The following is a 15,854-nucleotide window of genomic DNA, read 5'->3' on the forward strand; positions in this document are numbered from 1 at the left end:
CATCAACCTCTTCCATTAAGATGGTCATGCTGCAGCCATTTCTAATGCTTTTCTCTAGGAAGTCGAGTCCAAGTCAGAGGATATTTTTTCCATGGTAGATTTAGTAAATCTAAGTTACCTTACTGTGAGATCCATCCTGTCCATCACAAGTGAATTCAGATGACTTAAGTTACAATTAAAGGCATCCTTTCTCATGTTGTTTCTATCTCAGAGGAATTTGTATCTCTCTATTGCAGACTGTAAGCTCATCATTGCACAGTAAACTTGAGCAATGAGGTAGTTTTTGCATTTTACTTACACTCAAATAACCTACCTTGTTCTTTAAGTTGCTCTCCCACTCTCACATTTTTGAGTACATGAAAGGACATTTGCAAACATTTCCCCTTGTTACTAACTCTGTTCTATTCCAGCATTGAGATCCCGTCAGCTGCTGCCAGAAATTAAGCACTGTAACAATGACACCTGCTCTGAGCTGGATTAGATGACACATTGCCTGAATGCTGGCAATAGCCAGACACCTGCCAGCATTACTAACTCCACTGGAGCTGAACCTTTGGAAGTGTTTTGCAAAGAAAGATAAAGTCTTACCCCATCATCAAATTTTGTCGTGAGATTTAATATAAAAATAATTTTCAATTGTAATCATGTGGCTCTGTCTTCTTTTATCAAGTTATTCTATATTTTAAATGACAGCATCCTCACGTCAAAACTGTTTGATTAGCAGCTTCCTATTTATTAGTTAGGGCTTTCTTTTTTTACTCTTATTTTCATCCTTACTGCTTTCGTTCTACAGTTTAAGTCAAAAGCTTCTTAAAATCCTAATTGAAATCTGAGCAGTATCTTCTCCTTTTTCACTAAACCTGTACTTTGATCTAAGGTACACATGTGGAAGATATTGGCTCTATTATTTACTAGATTTCTCTGACCCATGAACATGGAGGTTAATGCTTGTGAGTATGTAATATTTTCCCTGACACTGGACATATATTGACAGTATCTAAGTAATTACCCAGTGGTAGCGTATGCACTTCTGAAAAGTATTGGCAGTATATTACTGCTGCTTTTCCAGTTCTGTGGAAGTACCCTTGTGAATTTACATTTACTTCTGTTTCACAGAGGAAGAATGGTTTAATCAACTAAAATTTGCTGGAGTTTGTTTTTCCACTTAATTCACTCCACATGGAAAATCAATCTCTGAGGTTAATGTAACAGAGTAATTCTCAAAAACAGTGAAACCTGTAGCAGTTACTATTTACTACTCTGCACTCAGATGTCGCATGGAGCTTGATTATAGCAGGAATTGTAACTAGAGGAAGGATGTTGATTTTCTCTCCTTTTCTGGCTTTTCCTGCATTATGGCCTTCTCAAAAATAAGCTATGCTTGCCAGAAGTTAAAGCACTGTTCCCATTCTAGCTTTTTAACTTGCCTTGCAGTGTCTTGCTAAAGGAAGCAACTTTAATTCTGGTTCCTGGATCTGTTTCAAAATCTTATTTATGTCCTTTTATGAGGAAAGCTTTAAAAGATGAGGAGAGTCCCAGTCTTGAGTATTTTTCTCTTAAATGATGAAAGGAAAAACACTTTAATGGTAAATTCTGATTTCTTTTCCTTATTGATATACGCATACGTAAATGAGAGCATTGGGTTTTTGCAGTTGCCTGCCTAGTAGCCTCAAGGCAATTAAACAATTACACTATTCAGTTGGAGGCTCTGTAATTTTATCCTTCTTCAAGGTTATATGCTGTGAATCTATTTTTTCAACTTTCTTAACTTTTAGGCTCAATAAATGCTTGTATTGAGGTGAGCCCTACAGTTGTTTTTATCTTAAAATTACTTGACAATATTATTGATAAAGAACGAAAAAAAGTCTTTGTTGGAGGAGAATGTTCAAGAGGGTATTCAACAAAAGACAGTAATCTCCAGCCTTGATCCTGGAAGACAGCCTGCAAATAGAGCAAAAAGTAGGCTTTTCAAGAGACGTTCAATGTCAGCATAACTTTGCTTCCATTCAGACTGACAATGATAACTTCAGAAGGAGCAGAGTCAGGTCAGTAATGAATATATGTATTTAAATCCTGCCATCAAAAGGAGTTAGAATGCCTGCAGGAGTACATGTGAGATTAGTAGCCAGGACTTAAACAGCAGTTAACACCACTCTGTGTGCTTTCAGAAGAAGAAAAAGAACCTGCCCTTTACAAATTCTCCTTGGCCTAACTGATGACTGTAACTCACCAAAGCAGGTGCTTATGCTTTTGGAGTTATGTAAATGGCCCCTGCTTTACCCTCTTTCCTTATATAGTGATACTGGAGAAGAAGATGGTGCTTAGTTTTTAAGCATGTTTGTGGTTGACTTGTTTTCTTTGGAAATACCATGTCTGTATAAACTTAATGGTAAAAGAAAAAGGTGGTCTTGACAGAAGGGAAGGTCTATAATATGTGGGCCTATGGTACTGCCTGTGTTCTAGGATCGGCAGCAATGATATGGTACCAAAGTGATTTCTCAGTGAAGCCAGAAAGTTTGTTAATTAATGAATATCTCTGATACAGAGATAAGAGCTATAGATACTTGTGTTCATCAAATACTGATCTAATATTTTCAGGAATTACAGAATATGATTTCCAGCTGGAAAAGGGGGTTGGGGATGGAAAGAAGGAGGAGAGAAGAATTACAGCTTGTGAAAAATAGTAGATTAATGGCATTGAAGACTGAAACTCATTGTATGATTAGCTATCTGTAATCCAGACTCTGGTGATCTGACTTCTGCCATACCAACCTGTTTTGAAGATCAGAGTTCAGTTAAACTAAATACACCTTGCTAGTGCTTCTCAATCAGAATAATTTTGAAAAGGTTCTTGTAAGAAACAAGTTATTTTATAAAGAATTATGTCTTTGCACTGAACATTTTGAATTTTCATTAATTTTCATGTCTAGAAACTTGTAGTTTTAAATCAACATTTCTCTGGAGGAGAGTCAGTTCTTCCATAGGAAATATTCTTTTCTCCAACCAGTTCCAGAAAGTGGGTTGCCCAGAGGCTGTGAAATGTCTGCCTGTGGAGGTATTCAGGACTTAATGGGACAAGCCCCGAAACAACCTGATCTAAGTTGGCCCTCCTTTAGTTAGAGAGTTAGCCGAGATGACCCTGGAGGTCCCTTCCAACCTAAGTCAGTCTGCAATTCTCTGATTCTGATAAGTCTTTTGTCACACTGGGTTTGCCCTACTCTGAAGACCAAAAAGAATGTTATTACTGACCAGAAGAAAATCTGTTTTGCTACAGGTATTCCTCCTGAAGACATCAGTTTGAAACAACCAATGTATTTGAACATTGGTGGCCTGGCAATTATCGTATGGTGATAACTCTATAGGCTTCGGTGCTGCAGGTCGATTCCAGACACTTATTCCATTTTTGTGTTTGCAAAGTCTTTTATCCAATTTTCTGTCTCCTTGATTCCTCTGTTTTTCTTTCTTCATCATCTAGACATCACTTTCTCGCAGATTGCTTATGGCAGTAGCCATCTTATTTAAATTTCCAAGGGGAGTAATGTTACATTGATTTTTTGTTTGCATGTTCCCATAATGTGAAATTGAGTTTACTTTTCCAAACCATTTAATGAGCCAAGCTTCAGAAGTCAATTACAAAAGAAGAATGTTCCTCTCCTCTCAATGAAACATTTAGAAGCTGAAGGATTCTGTGTCTAAATACTAATCTAGCAAAGAGAGTTTAGCAGATTCCATTCACTAAAGTATTTTTGTAACTAAGATCGTGCTCTTGATATTTTTTTTCAGGTATTTTGATTAGCTATTTTCTCCTCAGATTAAGAGTGTGTGACATTTCATTCTATTACTCCTCCATCTGGATTTATTCTTCTCTTTCCAATCTTGTTTTTCTCAGGCTTTCTCAGTGTTTTCCTTTATGAACACTTAACATGAGCAAACCCAAGAGAAATGGATTTCCATATTAATAATTTAGCATTATTACCTCCTTCTTCTGAAAATAACTGAACCTCCCAAATGTATTTTGGTTAGATCTTCTGTTGACAAAGCTGGTAAAATAACATTAGAAGATAGAGTAAAATATATTCTTTAAAAATCTGTATTTATATTTGTGATAACTATTCAGAAGTTTTTTATGTTTCTGTGTGAAAACGTGTAACACATGAGAAGTCAAATTCAGATTAAGACAGTGGTCACTTGTGAAACAGCACGTCCACAAGTCATGTTACTGTGGCTGCCATATCTAGCATGGATTAAACTACAATGTGCTGGGAAATACCTATAAGCATCCTGTTTAACAGCCATCACTAAATTTACAGGCTGTTTTTAATACATTTCCTCAATTTCACAAATTTTATTGGTATGTCAGGACCATAATTTCCTTTTGTATATTGGGCTTGTTAGATGGTTCTTTTGAGTTTTGTTTTTAATCCAAGAGGTTTATGTCAAAATTGCCAGTCCACTGCTGACTTAACCTCATCTTTAAAAGAGTATTTTGCAGAAAATTTTTAGAGTAGCAGTACTTAATCTTGGCTTTGTGGTATCTAATTGCTGAAGTTTCATGGGAAAATAAAAGATGATTTGTGAAATATACCGATAAAGAAAAACATCATTAGAGGCCTCATTTAGAATCCATAAAAGTCAATGGAAAGAGTACAACTGAATCAACTGAATTAATTGTCTCTGAAGCAAGTCTCTTGGGGACATTTTGTTGCTGTTAGTATAATTTCATATTGAAATATTTTTCAAAAAGTCATCAACAAAAGAACAGCAAGATTTTTCTCCAAAGTTTTTAATACCAGAAAGTCATGCGTTGCATTATGTGATAAATCCGTTTTTTCATGCAGCCCAATAGTACTTTGGGTACTAATATTTCTCTGCGTCCATTTCTGAGGATTCTGACATTCTATTTGTTTAAAAAAATGTTAACTCTGTAGTGACTGTGTTGGGGCTTTTTTTTTTTTTTGCCTTTTTTTTTTTTCCTGTGCTAAAGGAAATTATATATATGTATCTTAGCTGTTGGAGCTTTCATTCCTACCACTTTACAAACTAGAAATAATGTCCTAGCTACTCTAAGGACATGAACATGCTATAGCAGTTTCAATAGTTTCAGCATCAGGATAGCAGAGGGAAGAATCAAATAGGCATCAAAAGTACAAATGTCAGCCTCCCACCTATATAGTCACTTTAGCTTCCAGGTAAACAATACTAGATTTAAGAGCTCCCAGTAAGTTGTATTAAACAAGAATTAATGTGAGAAACACTGAATATAGTGGAATGTCTAAAAAATTAGGAAATCATCCCTAAAGCCAACTAACAATTTTCTTGCCTGGTTTTCTGGGTCTCAATTTCCTTTTCTTGTACCCTGTACACCTTTACCCATTTTCTGGGTTGTCTCTGTTAATGTGATCCATTTAGTTTTCTAAAGCTGTATTGTATGCAATTTTATGAGAATTTAATTAATCTCCATTAGAATTTGAACAATTCATTTTCCAATATTAACATGTGGCTGTCTGCATTCTTACGTCGACTTCAGCTGACTCTGCTATAGCTTTCCTGTAAAGTATTATTTCTACTTCTGAGTACAAACAGAGCTAAAATTCTCCCCTTCTCCTCTTTACTGCATATTCTTTGTTCTTTGCCAGACAGCCTTCTCTTAGGTAATAGACATTCTGGTGCAAATACCCTATGTAAAGCTCTCTCCGTGCTACATACAACCCATAAAAAAGAAGATGGGAGCACTGCAAAGGGATCTTGCTAGCACAGTCATGGCCCTTGACCTTCCTGAATGTCAAATCTTGAGACCGCACTGTCATACAAACTTTTCTTGATTGCCAGATATGTCTCCACACACCTGCACTTCGGTGTGAGCGGTGAAAACCAGGTCAATTGGCAGAATCAGATCCTGTCTTGCCATTTTGCTTTTAGCTGAAGTTCAGGACCAAGCTTCCAGACCCAGATTTACCCACCAGCCTTATTCCCACCCCACACGTGGGTAAATAACAACAGCCTCCCTTCCACATCCTCCTTTCCATGTGAAGGAAACACATTTGCAAGCCAGAAGGGAGTCACTCACAGCATGGCTTTCAGAAAACCAGAAGGAAAGTAAGTTGACAAAATACTGATAGAACTACACGTGCTTGAGGAAGAATCAGGAAGAGGGAGGAGTGGCACAAGACCAGAAAAATAGATGTTGACCACTGACCACAGTTTCCTCCTTTTTTACTTGAAAAAGTAAGCCCTGGTGGCTGTTCTGTTTTTCTTTTGCAGTCATCTCTAACAAACAGCGACATCATCTTTGTGAAGTTGCATGCCCCTTGGGAGGTCCTGGGCAAATATGCTGAACTAATGAATGTAAGAATGCCTTTCAGGTAGGTGTAGTTGTATTTTGTCTCAACCTCCAAAGTCACACTATACTGTAAAGCTAATGTAATAATAACACCACAATGCACTGGGAAAAGCTCTTCTATAAAATACCACACATCTTTAGAAAATATAAATGGAGTACCTTAGATACCATATCCATTGCCGTTTTTGTTAATGCCTGCAATTTCAGTACAATGCTGGTTTGAAATTAAGGTGAGCTGTAGCAGTGCAGCTGTTTTCATGGGTATTCTATCCTTAGGCCCTTTAACCCCTTCAATGCTGGAGCCCCCTGCATACTTGTGCGCTGCTGTTTTTTAAATGGACATTTCATTGAAATCAATGGGAGGTCAAGAAGATCCAGGTACGTAAGGCAGCACAGAAAGTGCATGTCTGTTGGACGTATCTGGTATGTTCAGCACCTGTAAATTGCTTACATAGTGTGTAATTATGGAAATACAGATTATAAATAAGTATCCCACCTAATACAAGAAAAATTCAGACTATAAAATGTTTTTTTTCTGTGGAGAAAATATATTAAATGCTACTGATAACCAAATTAATTCCACATTGCCATTCATATTATTTTTATTATCTATTATTATTATTATCTATTATCTATTATTATTTTTATTATCTATTTAATATTATTTGCATGTCGGGCTATAAAATTTTCTATGTAAAATATTGATTTTACTCCACTGGTTATCAGAACTGTTAAAATAGTGTAAAGATTTCCACTGGAAACAACCAAAGCCAATGAACTGAGAGGTCTTGATTCTTCTTTCAGTTAGCAGGGTTTATAGATGCATAACTCCATTGATTTTAATGGAATTATTCCTGAGCAAGAAAAGGATCAGACCCAGAATATGCGACTAGTGAGTTGGTGTCCTTTGTAGGATTTCTATTCCTGTTTTCTTCTTACTTAAGGATGAAAAATGCCTCTGAATTGAGACAAGCTGTAGCAGTACAGAACTTGGTAGGAAAAAGGGATATGAATTAAGGACAAAATTGCAGGTTTATTCTGTATGTATATTGGTTTTCATTTTCATGACAAATCTTCAACTGTTGTTTCTTGTGCTTTTAGTGATAGAGAGAAAAATATAAAAGCTATCACAAGTCATTGCAAGATATGAATATTCTTTTAACAAAGTGTTCTAGCCATGGAAAAAAATGGGCTGGGCCAAAAGCATACCTCCTTTGACTTATGTGGCATTCCTTGAGATGAACCTGCCCCACTAGGGGAGGATAAGGTCTCATGATTAAGAAATACACCAGGAACTCAGATTTTAGTCACCGTAAGCAGCTTGTTCTTTCCTGATCTGAAGTCCCTTTTTCCCCTGAAATCTATCTTTCGGCAGACAGCAAAGTAGGTGCCATATGGATCATACAGAAAGCGTCAAAAATACTAAAGTTTTCTTGACTTGCTTCAGGACTATGGCTTCATTCTTTCCACATCCACACAGAGAGAATTATTACAGTATTGTTAAGAGGAAATCATGGTGATTTACTAATGTCTGCTGGGCAGGCTTTTAAAATTTATTTTAAAAGCAACAGTACTGTTTACCATTTAAAAACAAGGGAACCAACATTTTACAAAATGTCCACTAACCTAGACTGCCTGTTTCCAGGTGCCCTTGTCTGATGCCTTGTTTTAAGGGCTGCTGATTGCTTGCACCTCCCAATATTTTAGGTTGGAATTGTCCAAGCTCCACACATCAGCGAATAAAACCCTTGCTGTTTCAAAGCAGGGGTGCCGAAACAGTGGATACCTCTGAATATTTGAAGCAAAACCAAGAATTGGATGGCATCTTCAGAAACACTTATCTTTGACCCTTCTCTGCTCCTGCTGAGTAGAGCAAGATAACACTATCTTGTGGATGAGTTGGCCAAAGGAGGCTGGCCAACATGAAACTGTTTTGAAAATTTCACTTCACCAGCACAATATAGACACTGATAACAAAAATAATGTCAAAATATTACATGTTATTTAAATTCTAAGTTCTGAAAATTAACCTGGAATTCTAACCAGGTTTTTTTCTATAGTTTATAAAGCATTAGTGCTGTCTTATTTTAGAAAGGTCCCGATCATGCTTGCTTTTGGAACTTGCCTTGGGGCAAGTTCCTTCTAACCACATTTCTATGGTACATTTAATATACACAAATATTCAGAATGAAAAGTATGATATGAGCCCTTCATTTTCCAGAAGTGGTACGGTTCAGCGTTACACCATGGAACCTCTCAGAATATACAGAAACCACCTTGAGTTAATGATGACCTCCAGCGAATGACAAAGTCAGCCTCTGGAGGAGGAAACTGGAGTTCAGGCAGGCACCCAAATCTTCCAGTAAGGAGTATAAGCCCCAACCGTAGACCTGAAAGCCCTCAGATTTTCTTAACTCTCGTGAAGATGTGATCTTTCTGCTGAAGATGATTGGTTAGATCCTGGAAGCTGTGGTGTTATAGACATGTACGAGGAGAACAAGAGCTGCCAGCAGCAGGTGGGGCAGGAGGTAGACTCCCGTTCTGGATCTACACAGGATGGTTAGGGGACCACTCCACTTGCCCACCCCAGGCGATGTGAGCCCTACAGGGCTGGTCAAGAAGAAAGCCAAAAGTGTGGTCAGCAAGTGCCTGCTCATGCACCCTTGTCTGTTCACTGGTTCTCCACATGCACTCCCACACAGCTTATTGCACTGACAACAGAAATCAGCCGTGCCTGTATAAGGGGCAGAGGGAGTGGTTGCATATTTGGTGGGGGTTGCTGAGCACATGCGCAGTTGCTTGCCTAGCCTAGCCTGTTTCAAGGGCTGTTACCCCAACAGCAAGCACTGGTCCCGGTTGGTATTGCATGTGTTATGGCATATTGCAGCATCAGGCCCCACTGTCCTGGCTTTTCTAAGTGATTCCCCTGGTGTTTCACCAAATGCAGTTTTAATAATTAACTAGTGGATGTGACATAATTTATCCATATTTGGCCTATAAAATTCCTATGCAGGCCTATAAAATTCCTACAACGGTTTGTGGACTTCTCTGAAATAGAAACATCTTTGGGTCCCTGTCTTTCATGCATGACAAATAGCAGAAAAAGAGAAGACAATGGGAAAACCATGACCTTGCAATTCAAATGCCACCAGAGTCTGTGTGGCTTCCTGTGACAGTTCTGTTAATCTCTCTTTTAGTCTCTTCCTCCACCTCTTACAGGCTTCTGTCTTCAATCTCCTTTCCTTCCTTGCTAGTTCATACTGTAACTGACGATGGGTTTTCTTCTCGACTGGCTTCATTTTTGCTGTTCTTCCAGGAGAAAAATCTATTACCTGCACCGCCGATACAAGTTCATGAATAGGTGAGTACAGTTTTTATGCCAGTCCAGTTTATATTCATTTGGACCCAATAACAAAAATAATGGTTAAGGTCAAGCTGGAAGGAAAAATTTATTAGCTGTGTAGGTAGGAAGCATGGAAGGAATCGTTACAGACTAGGACATCTGCAAAAACACATACAGAAGTTATGTTTTTAAGGCATCTGCCATGTGAAAGAGGCAATTAATTTTATCAGTGTTGCCTTTTTTAGGAATAAGGAAATATTTTTCAACTGATGGAGTCTTTTAAAGAATAAGTGTGTTACTGCAAACACTGTATCTCTTTCTTTTCACGTAGCTCATTAGGGAGTGTTTTGGGGTTAAAATACCACAGTTATGGCTTTTTTGTGTTTGTTTCCATGCACCTTACTTACTTGTAGTAGTGATGGTATTATTGATTTATTGCTTCCTCTGTAGGGATGCTTAGTACTTTGTTGGTAGATAGGAAAGCAATGAACCAAGTTCATCTCTGGTGTAACATTATTGAGCTTGAGAGATGAGTATTTTTCAAGAAACTCTGAAGTGCTTTCACTCAATTATTAAATATCTTGAAGGTTATGCTCCATGCCTGTTTTATGCCTGACTTAATGCAATGAAAATGTTCCAATGCTGCAGTTTGCATTTTCTTTTTGATACATTGCACAATCAAATGCAAATGTCTCCAAAAAGCCTAAAAAATACACAGGCTTGGCAAAGACCAGATCGTGTGTTAGCGTTTAATGCCACAGTGCTGTTGATGGAGTTTTCAAAAGGGTCTAGCATTTGATTCACTGTCTCACTCTGAGGTCAGTGGAAAAACTCCCATGAACCTCTGAGAGAGAAGAATTAGCTTGGAAATACCTGCATTTTGGAGTAAAGAGCTGTATCACTCTGCAGCTAAGGTCAGTAGATGAACATTCATGGGAAATATATCACATATTATCACTGTGCTGTATGAGCATAGTAAAAAGTAGTTTGTATATTCAATTGCATCACACTGTGCTGGTGACTTGAAAGTACCAGCACCGATCTCACATTATCATATTTGCTTCTTTATATTAGTAAGGGCTCTTACTAATGGGCTCTCTGTGGAGTTCAGACATTTTACCGAGTTGACACAGGCTAATAGATAGACACAGTTCTAAAGCTTGTTGATGCTTCCTACTTTCCATCCTCACCTTACAATAAATACTATAGTGCCTGTTTACTTTGTAATTTGTCTTGATTTTAATTAAGACATGGCTGCTTTGAATAAAGCAATAGATTAAGAGGAAGGAGTAGGTTAAGATTCTAGCATTTATATGTGGTGTATGAAATTTTGCTTTACATTAATATCCTTAAAAGTCAGGATGCGATTTGAAGTCAGTATGGGAAGAGTTATGATCCTTTTCTGGTATTTCAGTTCCTGAGTAATGATGACACTTGACTAAACTCAATTTTTATGTTCGGGTCTATAAATAGCTACTTGGGGTGGAAAAGCTATAACTGAATAGTCCCAGTGGAAAAAATAAAACATTTACACCTTTATTTTCATTTATGTGAAACTCAGATATACAGCTTCAATAAAAGCATCTATTTCCTCTACTCCTAGTTCAGTGAAGATTACAAATAACTGAAGCTTTGGTCCATTTTTCTGAGCTAAGTCAAACATTATATTGACATTCAGGCAAAATTTATTTTGAAGAGGACTTTTGTTACAAGGTAAAGCCCAGAGCAAGTCACTTGCAACTTGTCAAACTGACTTGAATTTTCTCTCTGAAAAATTGTCATGATCCCAAAATTTCAAATAACAAAACTCCTCTCATATATTCTAGAGGAATGGAGGGGTATCAGGCACCTTTACAGCACCTAGAACTCTACCTGTATTGTGGTTAAAAACTAAACTAAGACAATATCTAGCACTACAATATGTGTTAAGGTCTATCAAAGCTGAGCCAGAAATAAAACCCCGTCTTGATTCAAAACATTTTTTTTCTTAACTTCCTCCTCCCATTGAAAATAATTATTCTACCCCACTTCCTAGTGAGAAACCAGTTTCTTTGAAATTATATGAGAAATCCTTTGTGTGTGTTAAGCACAATCCTAGTCCCCTTTTCTTCAGAAGGACAATACTGCATAAAGACTAGACCTGGAGAGCACAGCAGGATTGAAGTGGAAGAGATTCTGTCTTTGAGACACTGTGTGAATTAAGAAAGTTAATTTTTGCCATGTGAGGGTAAAAAGTGTTTTTAAAGAAGGAATTTAGGAAGGATAGTATCATCAGATCTTCCACTCTCCTCTTTCATTGTGGCTAACTCTACAGTGCCTCATCACTGCATGCACTCTATTGTTCTTGTGTAGGTTGCTCTGCTTTCCAAACACTGTTTCCCTATTCAGCTGGTATATAAGCTTCTCCGTAAGGGAAATCGAGGCATGGGTTAGCCTTGAAGAAGCAGTAAAACATGGTAGATTTTTAACACTGTGTGTCTGTGTTTGTTAGCACCAACACCACTCTTTCAGCTTTTTTTTTTTTTTTGAGAGAGGGATGCTCCTGTAGCGTATAAAGCCTACAGTGCTGGCTGATGGCACTGTTGGAGTGTCCTGGAGGCAATTTAAGAGTTTGGTCAATTTTCTTTTCCAAGGAGATAACTAGGGTTTTTTCCCTAGGGATGGCTTTGTTGTATTGTATGTTCTGGGCCTTGCAGAAAGGCTTTGCAACCTTTTCAGACCTGTTTGCCAGCAGGGAAGGAGCAGGCTCACTGAGCATGCCAAGTAATCTGAGCCTTGGGAATGGCAAACCGGTCATATTCTGAGTACATTCAGTAAGAAGCCAGCATAAATAATGCATTGCTCTTAAGTGGGGAAAGCACTCTCTGTGTGCTGTGTGTGCATGCATGGTGTGATAAACCTGCAGCACACATATCTCAAATGTGCACATTGACTTGCAGGATGAGTGGAAAACGGATTGCAGATTAGGAAGATTGTTAATAGCTTAGAGAATAATGATTTTCGTCAACAAATAAGCATGGAATGGGGTATTTAGAAAACCTGCCTGATTCCTCTTCCCTTTTCCATACCCAGAATCACTAAGGCTGCTGAATATACAGTAATGCAGAGCTTGTGGCCTTTACAGGGGGAAAAGTGGAGGCCGAGAGAGAGGGAATCGCCCTGGAGATAACTTACTTTTCCCTTGTCATTCCTATCAGTGTCTGCACAGACTAGCTCAAGGCTGTCAGGCCGGATGCTGCAACTGGAGAGTTACAGTTGGTCAGGCCCTTTACAATGCTGGGATCTAACATCTCACCTGCACTCAGACACAGACATTTGCAAACTACCTCTTCCTGCAATCTGAACTGCTGGGCCAGTGCAAACACTGCCCATAAAGAGATTATGCTTAATTTAGTAGAAGTCTTATGTTGTGTTCACATACACATTCCAGTTCTTCCAAACAGTCCTGATGGTAAATTTGCCCCCCACCATGCTATTCCCAGAATGGGAATACACAAATGGTACCAAAACAAGTCAAGCTAATTTGTATGCAATTTTTAAATGTGCCCATGTTTAAAGATTCTCATTAGCTTTCTTATCCAGAATAAAAACACCTGATGGGAGAATGTTGAATATTCCAGGAAATATTATATGTATTGTAAATGAAACTATGTAATAATTTCATGTCACTTTCCCACACACTCAGCTGCTTGGGTATAGATTGCCTTCACAGAATCACAGAATGCTAGGGTTTGGAAAGGACCTCGGAGATCATCTTGTCCAACCTCCCTGCTTGAGCAGGGACACCTAGAGCAGGGGGCACAGGAACACATCCAGGTGGGTTTTGAATGACTCCAGGGAAGGAGACTCCACAACCTCACTGGGCAGCCCATTCCACTGCTCTGCCACCCTCACAGGAAAGAAGTTTTTTCTCATATTGAGGTGGAACTTCCTGTGTTCCAGCTTGTGCCCACTGCCCCTTGTCCTGTCATTGGGCACCACTAAGAATACTCTGGCCCAACCTCTTGACACCCACCCTTTAGAAATCTATAAGTATTGATGAGATCCCCTATCATTATTCTCTTCTCTAGGCTGAACAAACCCAAGTCTCTCAGCCTTTCCTCATAAGGGAGATGCTCCAGTCCCCTGATCATCTTGGTAGCTCTGCACTGGACTTGATCAAGCAGTTCCCTGTCCTTCTTAAACTGGGGGCCCAAAACTGGACATAGTACTCCAAATGTGGTCTCAGAAGGGCTGAGCAGAGGGGGAGGATAACCTCTCTCCATCTGCTGGCCACACTCCTTTTTATGCACCCCACCATACCGTTGGCCTTCTTGGCCACAAGGGCACAGTGCTGGCTCAGGGCCAGCTTGCTGTCTACCAGCACTCCCAGGTCCCTCTCAACAGAGCCACTTCCCAGTAGTTCAGCCCCCGGCCTGTACTGGTGCATGGGGTTGTTCCTCCCCAGGTGCAGGACCTTGTACTTGCTCTTGTTGAATTTCATGAGGTTCTCCTCAGCCCAGCTCTCCAGCCTGTCCAGGTCTCGCTGAATGGCAGCACAGCCTTCTGGTGTATCAGCCACTCCTCCCATCCGGGTATCATCAGTGAACTTGCTGAAGTTACACTCTGTCCCTGCATCCAGGTCACTGATGGACATGTTGAACAGGGCTGAACCCAGCACAGACCCCTGGGGAACACCACTAGTTACCAGCCTCCAATCAGACTCTGCCCTGTTGATTGCAACCCTCTGAGTTCTGTTTTTCAGTCAGTTCTCAATCCACCTCACTGTCCAATCATCTAACCCACCCTCAAAGTGACTGCACAGAGCTCACAGCATTTGCTGGACATAGAGTTATTGCACTGACTTCTGTCAAAAGAAAAGAAACAAATACATTTCCAGTCCTTGAACTTCATCCAGAACTGGACCTAAATTTCAGAGGATGTTGATTCATGCCCTTTTAGCTCCAGTTTTGAAAGATTCATCCACTGACTGAAGTATGTGCACAGTCCATAATTTACAGTATATGATTTTTGCAGGAAGGGATCACTGATTAGGACTTGAAGGTGTTAGGAACTTCTGAGAGAGTAGGGCTGTTGGCCAGACATATCTCATCTTTCTTATGTATTTTTCATAATAACATTTTAGTTTGGATTTGATTTTGGTTTATATTATCTTCTCCAATCAGCTCTGATTCTTCCCTTTGCCTTCATTTTGGTGCGCATCTTTGCATAAGTGCACTTGCAGTAAAATCTGCTCTTTCTCCAGCTTGATCTTAGTTTTCTTTCACCTTCTAAATATAAGAATCTGTGTATCAGTCACCTATTAATTTATACACTGAGTATTCTAGTTTCATGGAGGTTGTAGTATTGCAAGACACTACAACTGAACCAAATGAGCAAAGTAGCCTATTTCTTATTGCATCAATTTTGAGCTAAGAATCTGTACCAAGAGCAGTAAAGGGATGCAACGTGCTGGGGTTTAGTTGCCAGAGGTCTCTGTCACAGTCTCTGATGTTCTAATGTTTATATGTCCAAAGTCTAATATGTCAATTAAGCCTGGAATTTAAACTAACTCAACAGCTGAGAAATAGAGGTTTATAGAGTATTCAAGATCTTACTGGTCTGATAAGATTTATAGCAGCATGTACCATCAGCATTGTTTTTCTGTTGAGACAAAATAAGATGCTCTCTGCTGAAAGCTGGTTATTAATAATCAAGTTCAGCATGTGTAATTTGGTCTGCCTCAAAAAAGTCAAAAGACATTGCATCTTTTCTAGTTGTAAATATTAAGTGGCCTAGTTTGCCAACACGTGTTCTTCGTAAGTGCTCTGTAATGTAATGAAAAAACCACTATCTCAAATGCTCACACTTTTCATGTGCTGCAGGATCGAGAAACAAATAAGCAGGTTTCGAGGATGGTTACCTAAAAAGCCAATGAAACTGGACAAGGAGACACTGCCAGATCTGGAGGAGAATGACTGCTATACTGCTCCATTCAGCCAACAAAGGATCCATCAGTGAGTATTTTATTAGATCTTAATTACAAGATGAAAACTTTTCCTTCTGGATTCACCCGGGAAAAAATTGATTTCTTAGTTCATGTCTTAAAGACTAGTGCCTTCAAATTAGTTCTTTGCCACAAAAAAAGGGAGAGATAGAGAGTCCTGAGAGAGCATAACGACTGTCTACATT

The 15,854-nt window shown here is 38.9% G+C and overlaps 1 protein-coding gene across 1 annotated transcript in view; it reads left to right on the forward strand.

Moving 5' to 3' along the window:
• The window catches only part of ANO4 (anoctamin 4), a 135,699-nt gene that overhangs the window by 50,277 nt on the left and 69,568 nt on the right, over nucleotides 1-15,854 (forward strand). The window contains exons 6-9 of the mRNA XM_064450042.1: nucleotides 6,262-6,362; nucleotides 6,617-6,718; nucleotides 9,657-9,701; nucleotides 15,548-15,679. Coding sequence (XP_064306112.1) covers nucleotides 6,262-6,362; nucleotides 6,617-6,718; nucleotides 9,657-9,701; nucleotides 15,548-15,679 — 380 coding nt within the window. The remainder of the gene's footprint in view (nucleotides 1-6,261; nucleotides 6,363-6,616; nucleotides 6,719-9,656; nucleotides 9,702-15,547; nucleotides 15,680-15,854) is intronic.

This window comes from Phalacrocorax carbo, chromosome 1 (assembly GCF_963921805.1).
Source record: "Phalacrocorax carbo chromosome 1, bPhaCar2.1, whole genome shotgun sequence".
Taxonomy (NCBI): domain Eukaryota; kingdom Metazoa; phylum Chordata; class Aves; order Suliformes; family Phalacrocoracidae; genus Phalacrocorax; species Phalacrocorax carbo.